The sequence below is a fragment of the Poecilia latipinna genome, unplaced genomic scaffold, assembly GCF_001443285.1.
Source record: "Poecilia latipinna isolate Pla-1442-1.1 unplaced genomic scaffold, P_latipinna-1.0 Scaffold449, whole genome shotgun sequence".
Lineage (NCBI taxonomy): Eukaryota > Metazoa > Chordata > Actinopteri > Cyprinodontiformes > Poeciliidae > Poecilia > Poecilia latipinna.
Genome location: NW_015113065.1, coordinates 213,906 through 225,360, shown reverse-complemented (window position 1 = coordinate 225,360; position 11,455 = coordinate 213,906). Strand labels below are relative to the sequence as shown.

The following is an 11,455-nucleotide window of genomic DNA, read 5'->3' as shown; positions in this document are numbered from 1 at the left end:
TAGAAGGTTTTTTTTTTGAAACCATTTCAAATGGGAAAAAAAAAAAAAAAAAATGCCCCCCCAAAATCAAAAAAAAAAAAAAAAAAAAAAAATTGAAGTCCTGGGGCCCCATGTGGCAAGTATAAAAGCCCCAGCGCCTGATTGGCTTACACGCTCAACGCAAACCTCGCGAATAACTCGGCGTGTGGGGAGAAAGGGGGATGTCTAAAATAATAACTGAAGCCCCTCTGATGTTGGTTACGTCATGCACAAAGTTGTTAAATACAGAAAACGCCAACAAGAAATAATTTTTGCGCCACCATTTTGGCGCCCCCTTGAGCACAGCACCCATGTGCGCTGCATGTAGTGCATACCCACTGTTTGCTCCAGTGGCCGTACATCCTCTCCTCACCTGGCAGTTTGAACCACTTGGGCACCTTGCCCGGCTCGGCTCTGGCCGGCTTAGCGCCATGTGCTTGTGTAGACGCTTCTGGCTCTTCCCGCGCAGACTTTGGGTCAGCGTCCATCGCTTCTGCGGGCGGCGGAGGCTCCTCGACAGGTTCTGAGCCGGGTGTGGTCTCTGGGGACCGGAGCAGGCAGCTGCAGTGAGGAAACAAGAGGCAGAAAACCTCAGAGGGGAAGTGTTGACTGAGGCATGTTTGTGTCTGGTCAGAGCTGGATTGTTTTCCTTTAGAGTTTCTGCTTTTTAAGACCATTGTGAATTAAATTTAAGACTTGTATCGCAATGGAAAATTTGATATTTTATATAGTAGTAGTACCGAGCTTTTTTTGCACAGAATGTGCATAGCAGGTTAGCAACAGAGGTGAGCCAGTGGCAAAGATAAAGGCCATCCTTATCAATGAAAGATGCAAAACAAGCTAGCTAGCTAGCAAGGGTTCATTAGCAGCTAGTTAGTGGTAGCTTCAAACGTATCAAGTCAAGGAACAGAATGAAGATGTCTGAGTGCAAAGTTTTTTTGCCTGACAGTAAAGTCAGACGAGAAAAATAACCTACATGGACTATACGTACTTAAGCTCGACAAAATTTAAGACCAGAGATAAACTTAAGACATATTTTCCAGTGAATCTAAGACATTTTAAGGCCTTAAAAGTCTTAAATTCATCAAAAATTCAGACTTATTAAGGATGCACTCTGTCCAGGCTGGGCAGCTAAGACGAGGTTAAGTGCCAACATTGTTCCAGCAGCTGAGGGTCACTTTTAAGGCTCTATCTTTAAAAGTACTGGGGCATGGTGATGTGTGTGTTTGTGTGTGTGCGGAGGAAATGAGGGCGAATAGGGGCACCTGTCATATAACCAAAACCTCAAAGAGATTCCACATACCTCGCAATGGACTCATTGGCTTGCAGGGCTGAAACGGACGTCTCAAGCAGATCTCTCTTTATGTAAAACTCTGTGGAGGAAAAACTGGGTTGTATTAAAGTCCCCTGCAAAAACACAAGTATTTATTTGAAGCTGGCATAAAATGTGAGTAAAAGCGGGAAAAAACAAAAAAAGCAAAAACCTGCTTTGACGTCAGAGCCGAAGTACACCAAAGCACCGGGAAACAAGTCGGCCTGAAGACAGACACAGAGAGCGGGCGAGTAAACAGAAGCTTTCAAAATGTTTGGCATTCTCGTCAATTTCTACAAACAGACAGAACGAACTGCTGCTGCCTCCTGCTACAAGCAAACCAAACGTTCCTGGCAAATCAGAGGCAGAAATTAAGCTCGTTTCCTGGGATAATTCATGGCTCAGGGGGGAGATGTGAACCAGCAACCACCGTTCTTTGAAGCGGACCACAAAATGAGCACCAATCAAATGGTTAGCGAAAACACTTTCACCCCTGAAGCTCCACATTCCTCCACCGTAGATGGTCCTAATGGTTATAATGGACCAGTGCCAGGAAGATATATCATCAACCGTGTAATTTTGAGGTGAAAAACACAGACGGATGGGCAGGCGGGGAGCACGTCTGTCACTCTAATAGGACAGAAGCGAAAAACAGCTAAAGAAAATGTCTTCTTCACACGAGAAACACACAAAATGGTTGTTGTGGAGGAGAGAACGGCCGTTTTTGTAAACAGAAAACAACTGGATAAAATTGGGATGGGAAGGTTATCTTTTATCTTAATTAGAGATCGCAGTTAAGCAGAAACATCGAAACCACAGAACTGGCTGAAACATTTCAAAAATCCTGATGTGAAAACAAGAATACTGAAACAAAGTCGGTCATAATTCACTCCTCCAGAACATCAAGAACTACAAAATGAGTGATTTATTTAGTCTCCTTCTTGGCTCCAAACACTTGAAAACACAAGAAAGCAAACAAAAATGGCCATTTCAAACAATATTTAGCTAATTTGCTTCATAACCACGGCATCTCTGACTGGCTGACCAGGAAACAGGCCTGAACCAATAAAGAACATGTGGAGAGAGGAAGAGACGGCAGACCTCAGGTTTCCATGATTAATATGCCTCAATGTACATTTTCCGTTTTAATTAATCTCATTATTTAGTGAATTCTCGTGCGGCTCAAATGCGTACATGGATGCAAGTGGACCGGAGACCGCTCCAAAAGCAGGAAGTGGACTCTGTAGCACAGGGCATTCTGGGTAAATACAACCAAAACAGACTAACGTTGGTGGGGGAAATGTTTTGTGGCGTTTTGCCAATGACAAAATAGAAACTCTACAACCACTAAAACCCGATGTCACTTCATTCTGATTTACATTTCATGAAGGAGGAAGTTGTGCTCGGCGTCTTCTTCTGAGGTTTTCATGTTTCCTTCACGGATTCTTGGTGCGGGGAGGGAGCGAACAGGTTTTTCAATTAGTCCAGTCTGTTTGAGACAGTGCAGTGTAAATAAAAGCGAAATGCATCAGCTGGAAATGTTGCAATTTTGGTCCCCAATAGAACCGAGTTTATCGGACCAACGGGTGTGGAAACACCTTTAGTAAGCCTCAGAGCGTCTGCAGGAAAGATGGTGGGAAGATGGTCCTGATGGAGAGATACTCTCTGTAAAATGGTGCCGACGGCAGGAACTGCTCCACCTGTTGGGTTTTCATCCCTTTTACTTCCCCGTTTCATGTCGGTCGCTTCGTCAGATCAAACAACTTTATACAACAAGCAGGCAATCAGTGAATTGACGACAGCTGAGCTTCCGCATCAAGTAGATGCAGTAAAACGACCTGCATGACAAGACGCCATCACTAATCACAACAACGATGAGGACGTTTATAAGTCTCTAACAGCAACAATATCAGAGAGACTGTACGTCTTAGGGCTGCAGATTATTATTATTATTAATTATTTTATCAATTATTCTGACGATGAATCAGATAAAAAAAAAGGTCCCGTTCTGCAAATTTCATATAACGACTTAAGCAGCTTTATATACAATATTAGAAATGCATTACAAGATGAACATATACATTTATTTTTCAAATAAGGAAATAAACATTTTATTGCCTATTATTCAATAACTTAGCATTCCTTTAGTGAACGATCATTTGTAGCAAAAGTACTTCCAACATCAACATCTGAAAAAAATCAGCCCTTTTTGACTGACTTAGGATCAATATAGTGTAGGGCTGATCTGGTGATTAGTTTTAGGACTAACAGATTAATAAATGGACAGCAAAAAGTGTTTAATAGATTATTTTCTCCATCTTGAGGAGTTCTGGTTCGTACAGACAAGTTTTTGTTCTCATCTTTTTTTTAAAGGTTTTGTTGGCTCTAGTGGCCTTTATTTGAAGGTGGTTTGACGGGAAGGAGGGGAATGAGAAAGGGGGAAGACATGCGGCAAGTGTCTCCAGGCTGGGAATCGAACCTGCGACCAACGCCACGAGGACCAATGGGTGGGTTGTGCTTTTCCCCTGCGCTACCACAACACCCCAAAACATATATACTTTTTGTACAGTTTTGGATTAGTTACTGCTCTGAGTTTGTCTTTCAGAAGCAGCATTTTTTTGAGTACGCGCTCTCCACGTAACGATTAGTCGATTACAGAAGTAGTTGGCGATTATTTCAATCACCAGCTCATCACAATTAATCGTTTCAGCTCTGTCACGGAGCTACTCTGCAGCGACATGGGGCAGGTGGCTGCCAGGGTCACGTGGGTTCACACGGGCACCGTCCTCCATCCGTCTTTTGTGCAGCTGGTTGCTAAAATGGGACACGCTGGCCTAATTGCTGTCATCAGAGCCCTGTGAGCAGGAAGCAATGCGTTACAGCAGAACAACGAGCATTCCTGCGATCCCGTCCCCTACAAAGCCGCGCTCCGGAAGAGACGGGCCGACGAGAGGAGACCTGTGGGTGTGTGAGAGGAACGGACAGGGGGGATTGAGTAAAAAACACAGGGCGACAGAGGAGGAGGCGGAACGGGTCCTGACGGAAGAGCGAGGGGCAGACGGGTGAGGGAGGGGACGCCTGCTATCAAAGGGCCTCTGGGTTGGGGAAACATTCCTTTCCTGACATGACACAAAGTGATTAAAGTGCACGTTAGTGTGCGTGTGTGTGAGGCACATGTGCACGGATGTCTGTGTGGCATGACAGAGAAAGATTAAAGATTCCTTCTGCGAGTCAAAGATTGATGTATAGACTCAGAAACGGAGACAGACGGTACGTGCCTGAGTGTGCGCGGAGATTAAAGATTTTGTTTTTGCGCACTTTAACGCTTTTAAGTCCCTAATGGATAGAGACATGTGGGTGAAGGCCAGAGAGAGAGAGGAAGAGCGAGAGAGGGACCGTCTGGGTGCTGGAGGCTAAACGGAAAGAAACCGTTGAAGTTGGGGTGCAGGAAGGCGGGGAGGTCGGGGGGAGACGAGTTGCGGGTAACGACTCGGGAGACGGAGAACAAAGACAGTTGCCGAACATCGCAGCGTCTGATTTGACCGAGACAGATCCCGACACGGGAGAGCCTCAACAAAGACATTTCAAAGTGGGCTTTTAAGGTTTTTTGTTTTTTTTCCTGAAGGATTGTTATCGTTCGTAACCAGCCCCACTGAGGGCTGAATCTTCATCATCATCATCACAACAAGATAAACTTCAAACGACCCCCACTCCCCCAGTCCCCCTTTGATTTGCAGCTTTTTCAGGTGTCGAATACGTACGTAACCCCAACTAAAATATTTAAAATTAAGAGGAGGAACTGAAGTAACTACTTTATAACTCTGACACCTTTTCCCTCTAAACTCAAAGACAACAAAGCATCCTGGCTGCCTACTGCTCCATGTATATATGTGTGTGTGTGTGAGAGAGATCAAAGCGAGGCCTGTATTAACCCCATGTGCCAGTCTGGGAAAAATCAAGCCCAGCTGGGGTCAAGGACAGTGGAGAGAAGGGTGGTGGGGGGGGCATGTATGAGTTGAAGTGAACAAAAAGGGATGGAGGGGGCAAGAATGCAGAGGAGCTTTGAAGAGCCAGCCGAAACATTTTATAGTGTGTGCCGAGAGAGAGAGAGGGGGGAGAAATCAGTCGTTTTACCGGCGTCAGAGTGAAGGGGAATGACCTTACCTCCACCAGAGTAGCTGAAGGGTCTTTCAGAATCGTTTTTGGAGGGGTGATGACTGAAAAGGAGAGAGGAGGAAATCACAAACTGATAACTGAACTCATGATCAAATCAGCAGTTATTTAAACCTAACTTTAAATATAAAGTACAAATCACTGGTGGATTTGTTCTCTGGCACGAGTTCTCACTTATTCACACTTTGTCACATTTCAATGCATGTTTATGCAACCGACACAAAGTGGTGTGTAATTGTGAAGAGGAAGAACAATGATAAATGGTTTTAAATTGTTTCACAACATAAAACTGAAGAAATGTGACATTTGTTCATTATTCAGAAATCACCTACTTAGTAAACAGAAAACATCTTTGTGGTTTTGCAAATTTGACTTGCAAAAGTCCAATTTAAACACTGAATGTTGCACATTTAAACATTAGTGTTTAAATGTGCAAACATACCCTAAAATATTTGAAGTTGTAGTGAAAGTTTTATTATTTTTCTTTAAACAAAGTTTTGACTCTGTGGGGCTGTAAACACAAAATACCAAGGCTGCCAGATTCTTACTAAAAATAAAAACCTGAAAAGTAAAGATTATTTTTCTTCTTCTGCGTCACATGCGATCTGAATAACGAACACTGAAGTATGAGGTCGTAATGTGTCAAAATGTGGAAAACCTAAAGGAGTATAAATATTTTTGCAAGGCGCTGTACCCCAAACGAACGTAGCTGTTGATACTCTGAACTTTTGTGACCACTCGCAAGAAAGACGAATAACTGCTTTCAACAAAATAGCAAGTACATCAAAAGATTTAAAGCATCAAGTATAATCCATCAACACTCAGACTTAATCAAAATGTCCCATCCACAAAGACTTAATTCGGAGACGGACGACTTTTGTTGTGAATGGCGTTTTTTTAATTTCCTCTCCCTTATTCCAACACCCTCAGAGGAGGCCAGGCAGGCAGACACACACACACACACACACACACACACACACACTGGGTGCACAGCTTCTGAATGCAGCCGAGACTGAACGTACTAAAAAGTGTTGCAGACGAGTCGTCGATAAGATTAGACTGCGGTGGAAATTATGGGTTGAAAACTGAAACAATGAGTTTGCATATTTGCTCAGATTCCTTGTGGTTTTAAGCATCAGAATCCTGGAATTGCCGCTGTTGGCCTGAGAGACGCGTTGTTACCACGAGCTGCACTGCTCTGCTTCAACACAAACCTTAGAATGTGAAACTTTAATCACCGAACTGCTTTAAGTACAACAAGACAATAGAAAAAAAACAAACAATTTAAAACAAACAATAAGCATAAGAAGTTAAGATGAAGCAACTTAACATATTTAAACCGTGAAAGCGTCACGTTTTATTATAAGCAATGCTGCTGAATGTGAGTAATAGTGGAAGATAAAAAAAAACAGCTGTTCTTGTTTGTGCTCAAGCTAAGCATTATAGCACAGCTGACTGTTGCAGGAATTTAGAAAAGCAGCAGTTAAAAGAAAAGCTATTGCTTAAAACGTCAGAAGATATTTCATCTGTTAGTTTTTTTTGTGTGTTCAGCTGCTTTCAATGTGTGTGTAGCTGTGGATGTCACGCTAATTTTGGCAAATAATAATTATAAAATCATCATGTCCTGAATTAAGACGTGCAACCTGGAGAGAAACTTCATTTTTGACAAAACCTCTTTGGAGATGGATAAAAAAAACATGTTTTTAGCTGCACTGTATTTAACTATGTATTATTTGCAATGTATGCCTGCTGCCAACTAGAGTCTAGATAAGGCTTAAAAAAAAAATTTAACCCTAGTCGACTAATTAATTACCGTTAATTATCGGCCACAGCCCGAAGTAAACCCTACATATTGTGTTAATTAAGATTTTACCGCTTTAGTTTTTTTAACCGGAATCTGAGTAAGCAGTGTAACTTCTCCTGTCTTTAGCTCGTGTTTAACATCTTCCAGATCCGTTTTGTCATTTGCTGTAACCGCAGGGTGAGTCAGGTGCAAATATTTGGGGACGTGTGACTGATAGAAGTAGAGCAGAGCAGAGCTACTCTACTTATGAAGACTACCATAAGTAGATTAAGAAAACTTTATGTTGGCCCAACCCGACCATCAAGCAAATCATTTTGGCCGATGATATTTGTTGTTCATTTTTACGTAAATAAACTGACTTGAATAGAAACAGGGTGTCGTCTGTTAGTACTCAAAGGTGATTTTAAAGGTTTACACAACAGCAGAAAGGTGGATCGACGTCTTAAAGGGTGAGTTTGGATACATGGAATAACTAAAAGGAGATTAAATGCCACTTACATAAGTAGAAACTGATCTCAGGATCCTCCAAGTGACTTCTCAGGAAGTGTCTCACTGCACCGACTGGACAAAAACAAAAACAAAACAAAAAAAAAACAAGCTCTACCTCCATCACTCAGTTTGTGGACTGTAATTGATGTTTCAGAAGGAATTTTTCTTCGACTTGTTTTTTTCCCCTATGCTGGCTGTCAGATGGCTGTTGCTCATAATCCCTGGAATTACAGACCCGTCTCATTCTTTCCGTCTATATTGCTCTGCTGCGGCTGCAGTCGTGAATGTGTTTACAGAGCCACGAGTAAACGTCGCATTGCAGCCATACCTGTGGCTAGTCAGGTGAAATGAGCACAAACACAACACGCACCTGTCTCAAGGGGCCTGAAGAAGCCCTGGAGAACATGTCTGTCTGGAAACTGGATCCTCAGGACCACCTGGAGACGCACAGGATGTACACACTGAATTTTAAAAAAAAACACGTGATTGACTCATTGTGGAAGTATTGATGCCACTTGAAACTTGGATATTTTGCCAGGTTGCAATCTAAATTTAGTGTGTTTTGAGGAGATTTTATGCCAACACAGGACAGTGCGTAATGAAACGGTCTGTACAAGTAAAAGTGTAGCTCACGTCGGTATTCAGAATCCATGAGCCAAAACTTAGTGGAACCTTTTGCTGCAATTACAGGAGCAAATGTTTTGAGGGCGCGTCTCTAGAGAATTAATTGTTTCCCCTTTCTTTAAAAGGGCGGGGTAGTGTCTGATCGTACAGAGGCATCCGAGTGGGTTGGAGAATATTTCTAAGAGGAGGTCTTGCACTGGGACTGATCATGTAAGGAAATGGTACGGATTCCAGCATGATGTGGAAGCGATCAAACAATATGGAAGAAACTGATGAAAGGAAGACGAATATGTTGGGGAAGGAGACTGTTTCTAAAGATTTCTTCACGATTCGGTTGTTAGAAATAAAATCCTTAAGTTGCATCTGCAGAGCCTCTTTACAACAGGAGTGTTAGTTGTACTCCAGGTAATGTTTTATAGTTTCGGTTTCGATCTTCCTTCTTCAACATGTTTGCTGCGCTCCCTGCAAACTTTCAAAAGGACTCAACTTTTTTCTGCAACGGCTTTTTCACTCTTCTATAAAGGCCAGGTTTACTCATCTCTGCAGTCCCTCCAGCGTTACCATCGTCCTCTTGGCTGATCAGCTGATCAATGCTCTCCTCAACCAGCCTGTCATATCTTGGTAGGGTTGTGGTGAGATGTGCACAGCTTCAAATATTATTTTATCATTTGAATCCTGCTTTAAACTTATCCACAACTTTCTCCCTGATCTGTTGGTTGTTCATCTTGGTCTTCGAGGTGCTGTGTCCCGTCTGAGGCCTTCACAGATTTATACTGCCCACCAGCCGTTTTTAGTCCGCTGTAATCAAACTCTAATCCGTTTGTCTAGAAAGTCCGGTTTGTTTGGGGAGGTGTTGATGCGCAATCAAACTCTGATGCAGACCAAAAAAGCGAACTCTGGTCCACCTAAAAACACAGGTCTTGATTCAGTTTTGAATGCCAAACAGACCGAGACCACTCCAAAAGAAGAAAGAGGACTATAGCGCAGGGCATTCTGGGTAAATACAAATTAAAACAACGCTAGAGTCTAGTGTTAGCAGGAGAAATGGCTTAGAAACACAGAAGAGAAATCCCACAACCGCTAAAATCTGACCCTACTCTATTTTTGTTTGAATTTTGTGAAGAAGGAGGTTCATGTCTTCTTCAGAGGTTTTTGTGTTGTTTGACTTCAGTAGTTCTTGCTGCAGCACCGCCGTAGCTTGCTCAAGGGGTTTGAATTGTTTGACACAGTGTGAAAGCGAACCCCATCAGCTGAAAATGTAACAAATGTTGCAATTTTGGTCCCCAATCGAACCGAGTCCACTGGACTATCAGGTGTGAAAAAGCCCAGCGTAAAGGAGAATGAACAAATTTGTCAGTCTATTAGATTTGTAGTGGTAAGAAAACCTAAAAATCCTGTCTGATTTTCCTGTCGCCTCACACTTACGCACTACTCCATGCTGGTACGTTAACAAAACATCCAAATAAAACAGATGTCAGTTTGTTGTTGTAAGGAGTTCAAGGGTACAAATACTTTTGCAAAGCCATGCAGACCAGAGGAACGTTTGGACGTCGCTCACTTTGGGATAGCGCTCCATCTTCTCCTTCATCTGAGCTTCTCTCAAAGCCTTAGTGAGGAGCGGAGCCTCCTCTAATAACTTCCTGGAGAAAACAGGGAACAGAGGCAAACACACGGGTTCAGATACGAAGCACGCTGCGGAGAAACAGACGAGCGCGTGTGTGGCCGTGCATGCGTGTTGTGTGTGTCGGAGGCAGAGACAAATTGCCGTGGTCGGCTTAACTCCGGCTTCGGTAATTGCAGTCAACGACATGGTAGCGGGGTCGCAACGAGGCAGCACGTCGGTGCAGATTAAAGGTCTGCGCTCGGCGAGGCCTCAACCTGATCGCGTTTGGTCCGCTGACTGGCCGGGCTACACAGAACAGAGTTTACTTACTGCTGCCAGTACACTGCGTTCGTGGGGCCTTTGTAGTGTGTGTGGGGCGTGTTATAAAAGGAACCATGTTTGCAAACACACACAACGTCTCCGCAGCTGCGATCCGCAGCGGCCGCATCCAGAGACGGCAGAGTAAACTCGGCCCCATCTGTTTTGAGGAAGTGCTCATAAATAAATAAGAACTTCAAACTCATATTAGGCGGGATGGAAAAAAAATAAAACCTTCTAAACACACGCAGAGATGCCCGGCATTCTTCCTGCCTGTGGCCTCGCATCACTGCTGTGGTATTCGACAATTAATAGTTACATATTGGCAAAACACCACAGGACCACATGCAAAACCGACTTAATTATCTGCTTCAAAGAGTGCAGGACCAGAAGTCGGATTCAGATGGGTTTCTGCGGCAACCCGTTTTGTTTTATTAATCTGGCAAACAAACAATCGGCCGGTTTTGTCGTTTCCTTCCACTCACCTCTCGCTCTTCAGCTGGGCGAAGCGCTTACGCACGTCGTCCACGGTCACCTCGAAGAACTCGTCGGGCAGATCGGCGTGGTCCTCGCTCCGGCGGGACACAGAGTCCATGTGGTAGATGAGAGGCTCCCTGTCGACCGGCTGGTCAAAGAGAGAAGCGACAACGTGTGACGCCGCCGTAACACCGGCGACCCTGACGGAGCGTCCACGCCCACTGAACGTTCCCCACATTTTGCTACAAACAGCCACAAACTTCAACCAACACAAAGAGGCGCAAAACTGCACAGTGGAGAAGATTTTCAGATTTTCCTTTAGCAAGTAAAAATTAGAGCAGTATGGCAGGCATTTGAGTTGATCCCACTTTACTCTGACACCCTTAAATATAACTTTGTGTATTGTTAAATATTAGTCTAAGTTCACACAGCCGGTCTTGATGCTTTTTTTTTCTTCTGTGGTTGTTCTTATAACATATTAAAGACAACTGCAACGAGACTTGTGTGTGAACGATTTACATCCCATCATCAGTGACTTAAAAGCCGGATAAAATGATGAGAATTAGAGATGTGCCGATCAGGTTTTTTCCTCCCGATACCGATCACCCATGAGGGCCGATCACCGATACCGATCACC

The 11,455-nt window shown here is 43.6% G+C and overlaps 1 protein-coding gene across 2 annotated transcripts in view; it reads right to left on the bottom strand.

The window, feature by feature from the left end:
* Window positions 1–11,455, bottom strand: part of aspscr1 (ASPSCR1 tether for SLC2A4, UBX domain containing) — a 36,002-nt gene that overhangs the window by 6,443 nt on the left and 18,104 nt on the right. For both annotated transcript variants that reach the window (XM_015038683.1, XM_015038684.1), the window contains 8 exons: window positions 10,827–10,966; window positions 9,979–10,060; window positions 8,167–8,233; window positions 7,806–7,868; window positions 5,495–5,547; window positions 1,503–1,554; window positions 1,322–1,391; window positions 392–579 (listed from right to left, as the gene is read on the bottom strand). In XM_015038683.1, the coding sequence (XP_014894169.1) occupies window positions 392–579; window positions 1,322–1,391; window positions 1,503–1,554; window positions 5,495–5,547; window positions 7,806–7,868; window positions 8,167–8,233; window positions 9,979–10,060; window positions 10,827–10,966 (715 nt within the window). The remainder of the gene's footprint in view (window positions 1–391; window positions 580–1,321; window positions 1,392–1,502; window positions 1,555–5,494; window positions 5,548–7,805; window positions 7,869–8,166; window positions 8,234–9,978; window positions 10,061–10,826; window positions 10,967–11,455) is intronic.